Here is a 19,406-nt window from a genome sequence, read left to right as displayed (position 1 = left end):
AGTTCTCATCCAACATAACCAATGTGTATCCACAGGGATGTTTCCAAAGGTTTCTGCCGATGAACCTTATTGTGGCCAAAGAGACTTTTCCCACAGCATCCGTAAATATAACCTAACTGTGAGCACAGAGACCTTTCCCTAGTTCTTTGTCAATATAACCTAACTGTGAGCACAGAGACCTTTCACTAGTTCTTTGTCAATATAACCTAACTGTGATGAAGGAGACTTAGACACTTCCCAAGTGCTCTTTAAATATAACCTAACTGTCACCACAGAGACTTTTCCCAAGTTCTTTGTAAATATAACATAACTGTCATCATAAAGACATTTCTCAAGTTCATGTAAAAATAACATTATTGTGAACACAGAGACTTTTTATAATTTCTCCATAATAATAACGTAACTGTGAACACTGACACTTTTCCCAAGTTCTCTGAAAATATAATCTAATTGTGACAACAGAGACTTTTTTGCTATAAAAGTAAAAATGCTTTACTATACATAGTGTACTTTTACTGGGTTGTGATATTTCAACAGTTTTCCAGAAATATAGCAGGCCAACAATTGTTCAACACTGCTCCTTGATTACAAACAGTAAATGCTTGCAAGTTGGTTGACAACCGTATATAATATTGGCCTCATAGCAGCCAACGTTTTGGTTCCCTTAGGTTCCAGCAAAAATGAGCAAGACTAGTAAAATGTGCTGAGCTAAGCTCAATTTTTTCAAATATTCATCAGTTTTCAGTGTCATAGCAGTGCCTTGAAAACCTTAACACAGACAGTTGATGCAAAAGAAAACTAATTTGATATCATTTGATAACATCATGCTACATAATAAATTCAATTATTGTCCCATTCTGGCTTGTTCGCACACTATATATTACCACAATTTAATTACAATATTACAAAAATATTAGTGTATTGTGGGATTTCCATAATAATTCTACGACATTCTTCTTCTTTATGATCCACTGCCTGAATTTAGTGTTTGCCAAGGGAAACCAGAGCAGGAAGTTTTCTTTAATTCCTTAGAAAAAATCAAGTTACGTCAACACTCACGCATGAGACAGTGTCAGTGCCAGCAATGACAATGATATGCTTTTAGAGGCATTAATACTACAATACGCCTAGTGTACTGTCATTCTCTTGCAGTGTACTGTCATTCTCTTGCAATATAATTGTAACAATCGGACTTCTGACTTTTCTGAGTGTCAACCTCAGCCAGGGTTAGAGACTATTTACTGTCAGTATGTTGTTGAAGTGTTGTCACCCTCTTGACAGGGCTAGAGACTTTTTACAGCCAGTAATATTGTTGTCAAAGTGTTCTCAACCTAGACTACAAGGGTTGTTCAATATAATTGTGATTGAAGGTATAACTGCAAAACTCGCCAATAGAGACGTCTTAAATTTATATCATTCTGAAAAACAATCTAATATTATGATGACAGCAGGCTACAAGTTAATCAAATCTTAAATTGTAAAGATGCATTATATTTGTGTCATTTTCATTTGTGTAAACAAGGGGTAATCATTCCAACAAACGTCAGTGACAATTTCATTACATCAACTTTGATTACCACATTTTCATAATAAATTTAATTAATCAATTTTTTTATATTAAAATTTAAAACAACTTAGGTCATGAAAAAAATGGTGTATCCTTTGAAAAATAAGACTTTCCATTTTCAACAAGATTCCTGGCTTGGTTAATAAGAAAAACACATTTAACTGACATTAGATTTTTTTTACTGCCAGTATGTCAAAATGTTGTGAATCTTTCATAGTTAGAGACTATTTACAATCAACCTCTGTATTTACTGGCAACCTCTAAAAGGGTCAGTGACTATTTACTGCCAATATGTCAAAGTGTTGTCAACCTTTCGTATGGTTAAAACTATGTACTGTCAATCTCTTTATTTACTGTCAATCTCTTAAAGGGTCAGGGATTATTTACTACCAGTATGCTGTCAAGCCCTGGCAGGATTAGAAATTTGCAGTGTACTTCATTTATGACAATGCTTCATTTGCAAATCCCAACAATAGTAAGACAATGCTTTATTTGCAAATCCCAACAATAGTTAGACAATGCTTCAACTGCAAATCCCAACAATAGTTAGACAATGCTTCAATTGCAAATCCCAACAATAGTTAGACAATGCTTCATTTGCAAATCCCAAACAATAGAAAGACAATGCTTCAATTGCAAATCCCAACAATAGTTACACAATGCTTCAATTGCAAATCCCAACAATAGTTAGACAATGCTTCATTTGCAAATCCCAAACAATAGTTAGACAATGCTTCAATTGCAAATCCCAAACAATAGTTAAGACAATGCTTCAATTGCAAATCCCAAACAAAAGTTAGACAATGCTTCAATTGCAAATCCCAACAATAGTTACACAATGCTTCATTTGCAAATCCCAACAATAGTAAGACAATGCTTCATTTGCAAATCCCAACAATAGTTACACAATGCTTCAGTTGCAAATCCCAACAATAGTTAGACAATGCTTCAATTGCAAATCCCAAACAATAGACAATGCTTCAATTGCAAATCCCAACAATAGTAAGACAATGCTTCATTTGCAAATCCCAAACAATAGTTAGACAATGCTTCAATTGCAAATCCCAACAATAGTTAGACAATGCTTCATTTGCTAATCCCAAGCAATAGTAAGACAATGCTTCAATTACAAATCCCAAACAATAGTAAGACAATGCTTCAATTGCAAATCCCAACAATAGTTAGACAATGCTTCAATTGCAAATCCAAAACAATAGTTAGACAATGCTTCAATTGCAAATCCCGACAATAGTAAGACAATGCTTCATTTGCAAATCCCAACAATAGTTAGACAATGCTTCAACTGCAAATCCCAACAATAGTTACACAATGCTTCATTTGCAAATCCCAAACAATAGTAAGACAATGCTTCAATTGCAAATCCCAACAATAGTTAGACAATGCTTCAATTGCAAATCCAAAACAATAGTTAGACAATGCTTCAATTGCAAATCCCGACAATAGTAAGACAATGCTTCATTTGCAAATCCCAACAATAGTTAGACAATGCTTCAACTGCAAATCCCAACAATAGTTAGACAATGCTTCATTTGCAAATCCCAAACAATAGTTAGACAATGCTTCATTTGCAAATCCCAAACAATAGTAAGACAATGCTTCAATTGCAAATCCCAACAATAGTTACACAATGCTTCAATTGCAAATCCCAACAATAGTTAGACAATGCTTCATTTGCAAATCCCAAACAATAGTTAGACAATGCTTCAATTGCAAATCCCAACAATAGTTACACAATGCTTCAATTGCAAATCCCAACAATAGTTAGACAATGCTTCAATTGCAAATCCCAAACAATAGTTAAGACAATGCTTCCATTGCAAATCCCAAACAAAAGTTAGACAATGCTTCAATTGCAAATCCCAACAATAGTTACACAACGCTTCATTTGCAAATCCCAACAATAGTAAGACAATGCTACATTTGCAAATCCCAACAATAGTTAGACAATGCTTCAATTGCAAATCCAAACAATAGTTAGACGATGCTTCAATTGCAAATCCCAAACAATAGACAATGCTTCAATTGCAAATCCCAACAATAGTAAGACAATGCTTCAACTGCAAATCCCAGCAATAATTAGACAATGCTTCAATTGCAAATCCCAACAATAGTTAGACAATGCTTCAATTGCAAATCCCAAACAATAGTTAGACAATGCTTCAATTGCAAATCCCAACAATAGTTAGACAATGCTTCAATTGTAAATCCCAACAATAGTTCGACAATGCTTCAATTGCAAATCCCAAACAATAGTTAAACTTTCCTGTTGCTATAGATACTGTAGGCCCAAAAACTGGCATAAATGCAGTAGAAGAAAAATAACAAACAGCTTATAATCACTTATGCCAGCATTGTTGTAGAATAGCTAAAACTGAGAGGAAAGAAATATTTCTTCAGATTCAGGCTTTCCAGATTATTTCCTCTGTTTTGACAATGATTCACCTAGCAACTACTTTACTCTACTGTTGCCACATATTTCTCGGTTGTCAGATAAAGCCACCTAAAAGTAAGACTGTTGTCAGTGTGTTGTCAAGCTCAGGTAAGGTTAGCAATTTCCTTTTTATAGTGCTTCATCCCATCAACTGTTATTCTTTACATTGAGACTGTTGCCAAGGTTAATTTTAGATGTCAGCCATGTTTTTTTACAAAATAATAAATAATTTTTTTTTGCTACCAAAAATCATTTTCAGGCAACTTCTGTCAAAACAAAAATTGGTATCAATATACTGTGACTTTTCACTTGGAAATAAACAGTACATCATTGACATCTGATTCTATTGCTTACTATGCCTTGTGAACTGTCAAGCATTGACAGTCTAAATGAGACTGATTTCCAACAAACGACCCAACAATGACATCAAATGACAACATGTATAACTTATGTTCATGTAAGTTCAAAACTTACTCAAATTACTTTTACAACAAATAAAAGTCAACATAATACCAAATCGAACCAGGATCATTTTTTTGTCTCAACATGCACATGTTTTCCTCAACCAGTAAACAGTGCATGCTATATAAGCATGACACCTTTCTGGGGGGAACGTTGTAAGCATAGAAAACAAGTGCTCTCATGATTAAAAATGACTTTTACGAAAATGAACACTGACAATAGGGGACATAAATGGCAGGAGATGTGAGATTCAGCCACAATAAAAATGACAAAATATAATTTTCCAAATACGATAGAAGCCAATACAGAGGCAATTTATACACCCAGAGGGATTCAAATGATAGGTCTTCTTACTGTTTTCTAATTAAGGAATATGGAATTATTATGTGTGGGTTTGTGACAAACTCTCTCACATAAAAAAAACATACAAATATATGTGGAATACCTCTTATAACTTCCAGTCTGACAATATATGATAGGATTTGGAATGATTTCCTGAAGTCACTATCGATCAATGAGTAAGTCACATGGTATCTTGGTTTCTGAATTCACCGTCAACAAGTCTGATTATATATAAACAACATATTCTTTATTAGAATAAACAAAATATTATTGTGTTGGCTTCCTTCTGTCAAAGGCCATTGAAAGTCTCCCTGGATATTCATTATCAATATATCAGGAAAATGAAGCTCTCTCTGTAGGGCAAAAGCCATCCCAACATACTTGTTGCACGGAATATTTGTCTGACCTGTGACAATATAATTACTTATTTTGCATTTTCTGAACAAAGTGCACATAAGATCAGTGCTCAACACATGTATGAGACATATCTATACTGATATAAACATTTAAAACTTTATAAATTAACATAAATTTCTAAAACAGCAATTCTTACCTTAGTAATAATAAATATTTCAGATGTTATAAGCCATCTCTTATGGTACCAGGCGGGTAAGCGAAATGGTCAAGTTGACAAAGAAAATATGGGGACAACATGAAATACTTGAGCAAGCCAGAGTGTACCAGAAATCAATGCCTGAGTGAGCATTGTTTCACTGTAATATAAATTCTGAAAGTTTATACTATTAAAACCTCAATCATTAGCTTTTGAAAAGTTTCTGTATGCTGTCAATCAATTGCTCACTAAAGAGATGTAAGTGGGTGCTACATATATTAACAATGTTCTGACCAATTAAAGGGCAATAACTGATGTTTCTACAGCAACTATCAGCATTATCAAACTTGCTTCATGTCAGCTGTTCAAGAGGGCACCAGCATGTTAACAGTAAACCTACTGACAAAGGCCAGATGAACAACAACAGACAAAGGTTAAGCACAATGTCTAACCAATGACCATTTCGTGCTCAGGACAGCTAAAAATTACATTACACAAAATGAAAAAGAGCTGTCCATAAGACAGCGCACTCGCCTTTTCTCAGTGCTTGACTCTGAATTACAGCTTGGCCAGTAAAAACTTTATGAAACTTTAACCAAAACTTCTAAGCTAACAAGAGCTGTCTCCACAGGATGACACATGCACCCGATGGCACTTTGAATGAACAGTTATGGCCGATGTTAGAGTTTAGGACCTTTGACCTACGGAGCTGGGTCTTGCGCGCGACATGTCGTCTTACTGTGGTACACATTCATGCCAAGTTATTTGAAAATCCATCCATGGATGACAAAGATATGGACTGGACACGAATACACTATCATGAAAAATGACCTTTAACGTCTAAGTGTGACCTTGACCTTTGAGCTACGGACCTGGGTCTTGCGCGCGACACGTCGTCTTACTGTGGTACACATTCATGCCAAGTTATTTGAAAATCCATCCATGGATGACAAAGATATGGACCGGACACGAAAATTGCGGACAGATCGACAGACCGACAGACGGTTCAAAAACTATATGCCTCCCTTCGGGGGCATAAAAAGGGGCATAACCGTGTCAAAATACAAATCAGAGTTATGAGGATTGTTTCTCCTGGTGTAGACTTTGATAGTAAATAACTATTTTAAGTTTCAAGTCAATAGCTTTGATAGTAACAGAGATATTTGACTTAATCAAAAAAAATTACCAAAAATTCCAAGTTAAAAAGGGGCATAACTCTGTCAAAATTCAAATCAGAGTTATGTGGATTGTTTCTCCTGGTGTAGACTTTGATAGTAAATAATATTTTAAGTTTCAAGTCAATAGCTTTGATAGTAACAAAGATATTTGATGTTATCAAAAAGTTCAACCAAAAATTCTAAGTTAAAAAGGGGCATAACTCTGTCAAAATTCAAATCAGAGTTATGTAGATTGTTTCTCCTGGTGTAGACTTTGATAGTAAGTAACTATTTTAAGTTATAAGTCAATAGCTTTGATAGTAATAGAGATATTTGACTTTATCAAAAACTTCCACAAAATATTCTACGTCAAAAATGGGCATAACTCCATCAAAATTCAATCAGAGTTATGGGGATTGTTTCTCCTGGCGTAGACTTTGATAGTAAATAAATATTTTAAGTTTCAAGTCAATAGCTTTGATAGTAACAGAGATATTTGACTTTATAAGAGGAGACTTTAGTTATTGTTTATTTTGTTGGGTTTAGAGTGTCACCAACATAATGTAGTTCATATGATGACTTTTGAAGGCCAAGGAACATCCCAGGCGTCCCTCAAGGCATTGTTTCTGGCATAGTCAGGTACCAGGTCCTGGGTAGTACCACCAACATTCTGTATGTATAAAGACTTCTATATCCAACACAAATTTCCAAACCCATACTGGTAAAGAGCAAGTGGTTTCAAGTCAGCAAGCATTATCATTACCAAGAATATCGCTAAATCAAAACTAGGTCACAAATTCATACTAGATGCCCACGGCCAATATGTCGAGCCCACCCTTTGACCCCTAACTGTGACCTTGACCTTTGAGATAGAGTCTGTCTCAATGAGTTAAACATTCATGCCAAATATATACAAGATTCCTCAAAGCATGTCAAAATATGGGCCGGACAAGATCTGACATGACCATTGATCTCCAGCTGTGACCTTGACCTTTGAGACAGAATCTGGGGTTTGCACATGACACTGTCTCACTGAGGTTAACATTCAGGCCAAATATAAACAAGATTCCTCAAAGCATGTCAAAGTTATGGGCCGGACAAGATCTGGCATGACCTTCGACCTCCAACTGTGACCTTGACCTTTGAGATAAAACCTGTGGTTTGCGCATGACATTCTGTCTCACTGAGGCTCACATTCATGCCTAATATAAACAAGATTGCTCCATGCATGTTAAAGTTATGGTCCAGACAAACAAATCCGGACAGACGCACGCATGATCGGGCCCACGCACGTACGTACATACACCTAACAGCCATTTCAGACAATTATGTCTTTGCTTCAGCAAGCGGGCTCAATAAAAATTACATAACAGAGTCATAAAACCTGTGTCAAATTCCAAAAAGGCAAAAATTTGTACAAAAGCAAATTAGAGTTATGGAACCTGTGCTATGCATGTCAGATGATAACAGCGAACAAATGTATTATGTTTCAAACCATTCCAAACAGTGGTATCTGAGAGACTACATACAAAAACGTTACCATATTGGACACCAACACCGACAAACAGGTGAGTGCAATAGCTCTCCAGCGTGCAGAAGTTGCAGAGAAATTTATTCTTATATCCCTGTGATCCATATCACACTACCACTTACCTCTAATAGATGTGCTGTGACTGGTCGCCATAAAATTTCCACCCTTGACAAATTCACTAAACCAGTCTCCAGTAACTTAGCAACTGCAAACAATGATGGTTCCTGTAAATACAACAGAAAAATATTTATTGCAGCCTGTAGACATCTTCACCTTTTTTGTATAAGCCTTTATTTCTGCAGGCTTTGTATTCCAGAGATTTTACAGTCTGAAGTGGGTATTTTATTCCTGTGAAAATATTTCTGAGGCATAAGATTGGAATATAAGAAGATTCAAACTAGAAGATGCTTTTGTAAACAAGAGGGTCATGATGACCCTGGATCGCTCACCTTAGAAATATGAGCTACATGTTTCAAAAGTCAAACTGATGATTTTTATAAATATTTTGGAATATTTTCCGTTGTACAATCAAGTAACCCCTGGGGCGGGGCCAATTTTACCTCTGGGGTCATGATTTGAACAAATTTTGTAGAAGTCTACTAGGCAATGTTACATATCAAATATCTAAGATCTAGGCGTTCTGGTTTATTTTTAGCAAATTTATGAAGTTTTCTCTATGTACAATCAAGTAACCCCTGGGGCTGGGTCAATTTGACCCTGGGCGGGGGGTCAAGATTTGAACAAATTTTGTAGAGGTCCACTAGGCAATGCTACATGTCAAATATGGGTGGTTTTCAAAATAATGAAGCAAATGTGTGACATAGGGGTTGAAAATTCAAACTTATTTCTTATGGTGGTCACCTATTTTTTATTATAGCAAATACTTCAAATTTCAAGGAAATAACTTTGGGGAAGTGTTGAGAAATGCCAATCAGAAAATATTTCAGCCTTTAATTCGAAAGTTCAGTGAATTTCCAGTAAGGTGGGTGATAAATGTTGCATGGTTTTATGACAAGGAAATATGTATAACAGTAATTTTTTCAACATAAATGATAAGTAATGGGTGTATGTGTATGGTTTGAAACTTATTTAAACATATGTTTGTGGACATTGGTTTTTAAAATCACCCTTTCTGCACAAATTTGACATGAAAATAAAACTTTACCTAGAAAAGTTGTTGCTGAATGCAAAATAACTATCATATAATTATAAAACCAACTTTTTTCTGACATGTTGCATGTTTATAAACCACATGCCAAATTTCAAGAATGTCCAGTAATTCTAATTTCTAGAATTGTCTACTCAAAATTGAGTTATTTTAAAGATGCACAGGGGACACATACTGAAGATCAGTGTAATATTCATCCATTATTAGTTTTCTATTCATAAAAAGACTACTGGTAATAAACTTTAGACAAATACTATCAAAAAATAGTTTATTCCACAAAATAACTACAAAATTGAAAATTTTCACTACAAAAACATGAAAATTCAACAAAATGTAATGCTTTAAATGAAAAATAAGTGACTTTTTACATAACTAACAAATTGAAATGATTTAATTTACATGAACTGCTTATTCATATTAGAAAAATGACAAAATACCATGCATGATAAAATGGAATAGTAAAATTCATACATACTTTATAATGTTACTAAAAAGGGTGCACAGGGGACAAATTGTATCAAAATATTTATTCATAGAATATGTTCATGGTAAGTAAAATTCTTTTAACTACATAATATTTACTAGTGAACATTTACATATTTAGGTAAACTTAAGAGCTTAAGAAGCAATAAACTTGATATTTCCACTTTTAAACTTGAAAATTGGCAACTTCGGAAAAAAATGCAAACAATGAATTTTTAATTGTCCAGGGTTTCTTATATAATGCTAAATTATCAAGTAATGCCTAAATTTTGCATACACACTGCTAAGAATATAGAAATGCCACCACAAATTACAGTAATGCTATGATAATTGATATATGTCAAAAAAAAGGGTGCACAGGGGACATCACTTTTGGCCTTGTGAATGTTTAACAGTCGGTAATATGTGAAGTTGAAGGCTGCTTTTGTATCTGTTGTAACTCCCTTTCAAGGAAAATAAAGTAAAATCCCATTTTATTTAAAGAATAAAAGAAATCTGACACTTAACAACTGAAAAGGTGCATAGGGGACATTTTTAGGTGTATAGACATTCATCAAGTTTCTGAGAAAGTCGATTTATTAAAGAAAAAAATCATACTGTGTCTTCACAGCTGAAAGGATAAAGATCTTAGAAAAACATTAAGACTTTAGAAAAGTAATAGGGTTATGAAATTGTAGTGTTCAACATTTAAATTTAGTATTTTTTTCACTATTTTTCGTGAAAAGGGTTCCATCACAAGATGTGAAATATTGGTAACAATAAGATGTAGGTAATGAAAAGAAGTATTTTATTTAAATGTGCAGAGTTTAAGTTACATTAAAAAGCCAAAGCTGTAACAATAAATCATGGTTTTAAAAAGTAAAGCTCAGTTGAAAACTATACTTCATACAAAATGTCACACTTTTTTGGGTGCACAGGGGACAGAATTAGCTATATAATTTAATATAACTTTAAAACTGCTTGAGCCATCAAGATAAAATTGCACACATTTATTGAGTACATTGATTTGGATATATTTTGCTCCAAAACACATTCTAAAACTGAACTGAATTAAAGTAAGGTGAGAGAGAAGAAAAAGCTTCATTATTTTGAAAACCACCCATATCTTAGCTCTAGGCCTTCTGGTTTATTTTTAGCAAATTTTGAAGATTTTTCAATGTACAATCAAGTAACCCCATGGGGCGTGGTCAATTTGAAGCCGGGGGTCATGATTTGAACAAATTTTGTAGAAGTCTACTAGGCAATGCTACAGGTCAAATATCTAAGACCTAGGCCTTCTGGTTTATTTTTAGAAAATTTTCCTATGTAAATGAAAGTGACCCCTGGGGTGGGGTCAATTTTGACCCCGGAGGTCATGATTTGAACACATTTTGTAGAGGTCCACTAGGCTATGCTACATGTCAAATATCTAAGCTCTAGGCCTTCTGGTTTATTTTTAGAAAATTTTTGAAGATTTTCCTATGTAAAATCAAGTGACCCCTGGGGTGGGGTCAATTTTAACCCCGGGGGTCATGATTTGAACAAATTTTGTAGAGCTCTAGGCCTTCTGGTTTATTTTTAGAAAATTTTGAAGATTTTTCTATGTACAATCAAGTAACCCCATGGGGCCGCATCAATTTGACCCCAGGGGTCATGATTTGAACAAATTTTGTAGAGGTCCACTAGGCAATGCTACATGTGAAATATCTAAGCTCTAGGCCTTCTGGTTTATTTTTAGAAATTTTTTGAAGATTTTCCTTTGTAAAATCAAGTGACCCCTGGGGCGGGGTCAATTTTGACTCCGGAGGTCATGATTTGAACACATTTTGTACAGGTCCACTAGGCAATGCTACATGTCAAATATCTAAGCTCTAGGGCTTCTGGTTTTTGAGAAATTTTTTAAGATTTTCCTATGTAAAATTAAGTGACCCCTGGGGCGTGGTCAATTTTGACCCCGGGGTCATGATTTGAACAAACTTGGTAGAGTTCCATTAGGCAATGCTTCACACCAAATATCTAAGCTCTAGGGCTTCTGGTTTTTGAGAAGAAGATTTTTAAAGTTTTTCCTTTCAGTTGCCATGGCAACTAGTGTTCTGCATGGAATTCAATTCTTTGAATTTTTTTTAAAGAAGATCATCCAAGGAACATCCCTGTGAAGTTTCATCAAAATTGGCCTGTTGGTTTAGTAGGAGATGTTGTTTAGAGGAAAGTGTGGACAGACACCGGATGGACGGATGTACAACGGACGGACGGACACTGGACGGTGAGCGATCACAATACCTCACCCTAAGCACTTTGTGCTCAGGTGAGCTAAAAAGCCCATGTCTCCCCCACTGCATAGTCGTATATGCAAGAAGTCAATAGGGGAGAAGAGCGAAAGTCAAAGAGACACTGATGGTTGGCTGCAACAGGGATCACCTATTTGGCATGTCCAATCATCCCACTAAGTTTCAACATTCTGGGCCTAGTGGTTCCCAAGTTATGAATTGGATATGGTTTTCCATGTTTGGGTTTGATCAAGTGACCCCAAAATCATTTGGGGTCATTTACTCTGCATGTCCAATTATCCTATTAAGTTTAAACATTCTAGGTAAAGTGATTCTTAAGTTATTGATTGGAAAGAGTTTTCTATCTTCAGTCCACTGTGACCTTGAGCTTTGAAAAGTGACCCCCAAAAACAATAGGGGTCACCTACTCTGTTATTCCCATCTCCCTACGAAGTTTAAGGTTCTAGGTCGAATGGTTCTGAAGTTATAAACTGGAAATGGATTTCCATTTTCTGTCCACTGCGACCTTGACCTTTAATGGAGTGACCCCAAAATCAATAGGGGTCATCTCCTCTGCATGCCCAATCATCCTATGAAGTTTCAACATTCTGGGTCAAGTGGTTCTCAAGTTACTGAATGGAATTTGTTTTCCATGTTCAGGCCCATGTGACCTTGACCTTTGATCAAGTGACCCCAAAATTAATAAGGGTAATCTAGTCTGCGTGTCCAATCATCCTATGAAGTTTCAACATTCTGGGTCAAGTGATTCTCAAGTTATTGATCGGAAATGGTTTTTCACGTTCAGGCCCAAGTGACCTTGACCATTAATAGAGTGGCCCCAAAATCAGTAGGGTCATCTACTTTGCATGACCAATCATCCTATGAAGTTTCAACATTCTGGGTCAAGTGGTTCTCAAGTTATTGATCGGAAATGGTTTTCCATGTTCAGGCCCCTGTGACCTTGACCTTTGACGGAGTGACCCCAAAAACAATAACGGTCATCTACTCAATAAGTCATGCCACCCTATCAAGTCTGAAGGTTCTAGGTCAAATGGTTCTTCAGTTATTGATCAGAAATGAAGTGTGACGGACGGACAGATGGACGGACAGGGCAGAAACAATATGTCTCCCCCAGAGGGAGGGTGAGACATAATTCTGCAGCTACATAAGAAAGTAACATAATACTGTTATCGCAGAAGTAACAAGCTGACATGGGATGTTGTATTTGGTTCAAGTGGATTGCATTTTTATCTGACTGTGAAAGTATTGAATTTTGTGGGAATGAAATTTTGTGCCTTTGGCCAAAACAGCTCTTGTAAGGGCATGAATTCATGAATTGCAAAGTTTGAAGATTACATGAACTGGAAATATACATGTTCATTGTAATTTTATTTTATGGGTTGATAAAGCTGTAAAGTCAGTGAAAACAAGTTTCCAACAATATTACTGATTTTACAGTATAGACTGCAACAATGAATAACACGGTCATGATGACCCTGGACAACTCACCTGAGTTATATGAGCTACATGTTTCAAATGTCGAACTGATGCTAAAATATTAAGAAAGTAGGTCAATGCTATTCATGGTCACTGAAAGTCAGTTTTAAGATTGGTGTGTAAAACTGTATACGTCATCTAAATTCAAGGCTGTATCTTGAAAAACAAGGAAGTAGGTCGGTAGGTCAAGGTCACAGTCATTTTTTTTAACAAAATAGAAAGCCTTAAGCAATTCTGGTTGAGGGTCACCTAAAGATCATTTCTACAAAATATTTTTGAAATCTTGGTAACAGTTTCTGAGAAGAAGATTTTTAAAGATTTTCCTTTCGGTTGCCATGGCAACCACAGTGCTAAATGGGTTTTAATTCTCTGGGCAATTTTAAAAGGGGGCCACCCAATGCTCATATCTGTGAAGTTTGGTGTAAATCGGCCCAGTGGTTTTGAAGAAGAAGAATTTTGAAATTTACAATATAGCCATTGAGGGAAAATAAGCCCCGACCCTGGCAGCCATGTTTTTTACAAAAATAGAATCATCTGAATTTGTGCCAGAATTATGGACCTTGTGTCATATGAGGAGGATTGTGATATTGAAAAACTATTTTAAATTTGAATCAAGTTCATTAAGTAATAACAATGATAAAGTCGATATGAGTGATGTTAACAGATATAGAGTGAAAGTGCATCAAAACTTTAACCTGAAATTTTATGTAAAAAGGGAGCATAATTCATGAAATAGTGGTGCCAGAGTTATGACCCTTAAGTTAAATGATGTGGGTGACAATGCTGAACACTTTAAGTCTGAATCAAATCCCTTTTGTAATAACAGAGGTATAGTGAAAATGCATCAAAATTAACCTAATATTCTAAGTATAAGAGGGCCATGATGGCCCTATATCGCTCACCCAAGTTCCGTTGCTCTTAATGATAAGATCAAGTTTTGACATAGATCACATGGGCATACACATTAAATATCATCAGGATAAACATTTTCTTGTAACCGTCCCTTTTGACCTTTGGGTCAAATACTAGTCTGGGCCAATCTCCATATCGAGTGGGGTCTTAGGCTCAAATGCTGCCATTTTTGTACTAGCATGATTATTTCTTACCCTTTAAGACTTAAATAACATTTAAAACCAATCTCATTAGATGCTGCTGAGGTATGTTCATTTACATAAAATAAAGGGAGGCAATTTGTCACAAATTCAGTCAAAAATTATCTACCCTGATTGTCTGAGTCCATCTGATGGCATAAATGACATTTCAAATCAGTATCTTAATTGGTTACAGAGATACACCCATTTTAATTTGAAACAAAGGGAGGTAATTTGACAACAAATCAGTCCATAGTTATCTACCCTGATTGTGTCAGTCCAACTAATAACAATAATGATATTTCAAATGAGTCCTATAAATACTTACTGAGATAAATCCATTTTTATTAAAATCAGGGGAGGTAATCATGCATTGGTATATGCATGTAGAAAATACAGAGTTCAAACATTTACAACAACTTATTAGAAAAGTATTCATATCGATAAACGGTCAATCAAGAGTTATCTAACATAACTATTTCTTACCATGGAACACATAAGTAACATTTCAAACCAATCTCATTAGAAGCTGCAAGGTATATTCATTTTCAAAAGAAATAAAGGGAGGTAATTTGTCATAAATTCAGTCAATATGTATCTTCACTGATTACCCAAGTCAATCTGATGGCATAAATGAAATTTCAGATCAGTATCTTCATTAGTTATGGAGATATACCCACTTTAATTTGAAATAAAGGGAGGTAATTTAACATAAAATCAGTCCATAGTTATCTACCCTGATTGTCTCAGTCCAACTTATGACAATAATGAAATTTCAAATATGTCCTATAAGTACTTACTGATATAAATCCATTTTGATTAAAATCAGGGTAGGTAATCAGATATAAAATAACTCCGGAACCTATGATTGGTTCTGACAGATTCATCATGGAATCCAAGATTTATTGTTGTTGAAAATATTTTGTAAGTTTGTATCAAATCTAACCATAAATGAAGTCTCTATATGGCTGCAAAAGCCATAATAGCAAATTTTGGACCTTTAAGGGGTCATAACTCTGGAACCCATGTTGGGATCTGGCCAGTTTTTGAAAGGAACCAAGTTATTATGCCAATACAAGTCGTGTGCAAGTTTGATTAAAGTTGATTGCAAGATGTTATCTTTATTGTGTTCACAAGCCAAACTAGAGCTATCACTAAAGGTGATGAATGTACCTCCTGCATGCACTGACACAGTACATTGCAATTTGACGCACACAAGATTGCATAATTATGTGGACTGTATGTATATAGACCAGGGGCGTCGGAAGTGGGGCAGTTGCGGCCCCAATAATTTGCCCAAAAACAATTTTTTATTTATTTTCTTAAGTTGGAGTCGCAGGTCCGCGGACCCAATATTTTGTATAGTATATTAAATTTTGCTTCGCGTTAAACAATACACGCTGTCCAGATTAGTGTGTTACCATGGTGACGGTGACACGATCAGGGTGTTAAATGGAGTCATACACACGTGTCCGTGATTGGACTTAATTACGCATGAACAAATCAGCATGTTTTTAATTGGCATGTCTTTTAGTCAATGGAACATTTAAGCTATACCTAGCCGCAAAGATCTAAGGTATTAACTTATAAAATTCAGAAAAATAATTATCATGTTTTTATTTAATGAAAGAGGTAAGTGTTAATATTTATCACACCGCTAAGATGTAAGGAATTGATTATATAAATTATTTTTACTCAAAAAATGATATTTCAAACAAAAATAAGAAATGAATGTAACATGAATGATTATTGTTCAATACATTAAATACAAAAAATAAAAACATACATGCATTCTTTGTATTGCTTAATACATTATTAATTCTGATAAGAGTTTATTAAACTTTATTTTGCTTATAGTCATGTAAATAGTAAGAAAATACTGGAGACTTGAGATGCGATTCGGTACCCTTAAAATGCACCTGAACTCGCCATTTATGATCCTGTTTTAAAAAAATTTCAAGTGGGAGGTCCCCCTTACCCCCCTTACGGGAGGGGGATGCCCCCTCCCATACATACCCCCCCACATCCCCCTCGCGGCCCCAATATCAAACACCTTCCGACGCCCCTGTAGACTGTATGTATACAGTATAGTAACAAAAAACAAAGTCCCATCACTATGCAGAATATTTATCTAAAAGAACGTAACATGCACCATGCACAACTAGGGTTGGTATTGATCACTTGTGTGAAGTTTCATTAAATTGTGTGCAAGGGTTCGGAAGATTAGGCGCGCACAAGATTGCATATGCAGACTGTATGTACATAGTATGTTAACAAGAAACAAAGTGCCATAACTCTGCAATTTTTGTTGTTGAAAGAACCTAACATGTCCCATGCACAACTACTGTTGTTACTGATCACTTGTGTGAAGTTTCATTAAATTGCGTTAAGGGGATGAGGAGAGATGGTGCGCACAAGATTGTGTCTATGTTTATAGTATAGTAACAAGAAACAAAGTCCCATAACTCTGCAATTTTTGTTGTTGAAAGAACCTAACATGTCCCATGCACAACTACTGTTGTTACTGATCACTTGTGTGAAGTTTCATTAAATTGTGTTAAGGGGATGAGGAGAGATGGTGCGCACAAGATTGTGTCTATGTATATAGTATAGTAACAAAAAACAAAGTCCCGTAACCCTGCAATTTTTTTTCTGAAAGAACCTAACATGCCCCATGCACAACTACTGTTGTTATGATCACTTGTGTGAAGTTTCATTAAATTGTGTCAAGGGGATGAGGAGAGATGGTGCGCACAAGATTGTGTCTACGGACATACAGACAGACAGATGGGCGGATGGACAGACAGACAACCTGAAACCAGTATACACCCCCTTACAACTTTTGTTGTCGTGGGGTACAAAAATAGCATATTTTGGCCCTTTAAAGGGCCATTACTCTGGAACCCATGATGGGATCTGGCCAGTTTTCGAAAAGAACAGAGATATTATGCCAATAGAAGTTGTGTGCAAGTTTGAGTAAATTTGATTGCAAAATGTGGTCTCTATCATGTTCACAAGCCAAAAATAGCAAATTTTGGCCCTTTAAGGGGCCATAACTCTGAAACCCATGATGGGATCAGGCCAATTTTCGAAAGGAACCGAGATATTATGGCCATACAAGTTGTGTGCGAGTTTTATTAAAGTTGATTTCAAAATGTGGTCTCTATCATGTTCACAAGCCAAAAATGGCAAATTTTGGCCCTTTAAGGGGCCATAACTCTTGAACCAATAATGGGAACTGGCCAGTTTTCGTAAGGAACTGAGATATTATGCCCATACAAATTGTGTGCAAGTTTGATTAAAATCAAATAAAAAATGTGGTCTCTATCGTGTTCACAAGAAAATTGTGAACGGACGGACGACGAACGAAGGGCGATCACAAAAGCTCACCCTGTCACTACGTGACAGGAGAGCTAAAAAAGGAGGCATAATTCATAAAAAACTAGAGTTGCTGTGGAGAAAAGCACATGTCTCCCACAACTGCCTAATCATCTAAATAGCAAGTCAGTCTTTATATACTGTTTACTCACTACAAATATACCTTTGACAGTGTTCGTGTTTTCTGAAAATTTCACTGAGTCCCTGGGACTCAGTACTCCCAAAAATGTTGAGTCCCAGCCAAAAATGGTTGAGTCCCAGCCAAATATGGTTGAGTCCCAGGTTTTGCGGCTACAATATTGACAAATGCCCATGTTTTACAATAAATAACACCTCTTCTTTAACTTCATAAATGCATTCCAGTTCTGATAAGCATAACAGAGGTATAAAAATATTAGAATCTACAAAGTTACATCAAATATAATGGGTTTGACCAGCTAATAGTTACTTTACTTTAACAGATTTAAGCACTAGACTAATATTTTACAGAAAAAGTCACTTCTTTGTTTAAATCTATTAAATTTTGTTCAAGTCTATCAAATTATAAAACAAACCAACTGAAAAGATCAGTGAATCTGCTTTCTTATCCTTGTTAATATAATTTCTCATTCTTGTGAACTTATATAATATGATTACTGTAAATTGTAATTCTAAGTATTTCTTCCAGTTAATTTCCTAATCACTGCCAAAACCAAACACCCTTTAGTTAGATCTATGAATACAATTTCAAAACAGTTTGATCATTTCATATTCTAAAATTAGCCCTGCAAAAAATAAATCAAGCTCCTAGTGCAATGTTTAGTCAAAACACTAAAATCTATAAAAGCAATATTGTACTGAGAAAGTTAAATACATGCCATCATGCCATCAGCAGCAGTGATGTCACACAAAGGGTAACACGGTCCTTTTGATCCCCTAATGTGGGTACACATCAAAAGAATAAGTTGTCAATCATGTTTAACCCAGTTTCTGCAGCAGTTGTCAGAAATTTGTGTAAATTTCAGTAAAGTTATTTTCATCACAGAAAGTGTCAGTGATATGTTTCTAAGTTCGGAGTAAAATGATTCAAATTACGTGGATATAAGGAAATTATTCAAGGTAAGATAATTTTTTGAAAAGTCAAAGGAGAACGTACAAGTTAATGTAATATAGAGCGCTCTAAATTGCTACTGTTTAGTTTATGAAATCAAAGGTGTCAGCGACCATTATAACTGCTTTCAAACTTCTCTGTATCAGGAGACAGAGGCGAAATTATGCCATGTGTATTCAAGTAAAATGTCAACAGGCTGTATCACAATAGGCTGTTAGTGGATGAATAACAAAAACTGGGCGACCTGAATTTCACTTATGTCGACCCCTAGCTAAAGCCCTGCTTTGAAAAATAAAATCAGTGTTCGAGTTCGCCGGAGACTCCATCTTACTTTCGGTTTGCAATGCAAGAAGTAACTGGGCTGTTTCCATGTAATTTACATCGATAAG

General features: G+C 35.4%; 1 protein-coding gene across 4 annotated transcripts in view; it reads right to left on the bottom strand.

The window, feature by feature from the left end:
• Positions 1–19,406, bottom strand: part of LOC123528756 (protein MON2 homolog) — a 553,363-nt gene that overhangs the window by 463,344 nt on the left and 70,613 nt on the right. For all 4 annotated transcript variants that reach the window (XM_053521587.1, XM_053521589.1, XM_053521588.1 and 1 more), the window contains one exon: positions 8,187–8,288. In XM_053521587.1, the coding sequence (XP_053377562.1) occupies positions 8,187–8,288 (102 nt within the window). The remainder of the gene's footprint in view (positions 1–8,186; positions 8,289–19,406) is intronic.

This window comes from Mercenaria mercenaria, chromosome 13 (assembly GCF_021730395.1).
Source record: "Mercenaria mercenaria strain notata chromosome 13, MADL_Memer_1, whole genome shotgun sequence".
Classification (NCBI taxonomy): Eukaryota; Metazoa; Mollusca; class Bivalvia; order Venerida; family Veneridae; genus Mercenaria; species Mercenaria mercenaria.
This window is presented reverse-complemented; position numbering and strand designations above follow the sequence as displayed.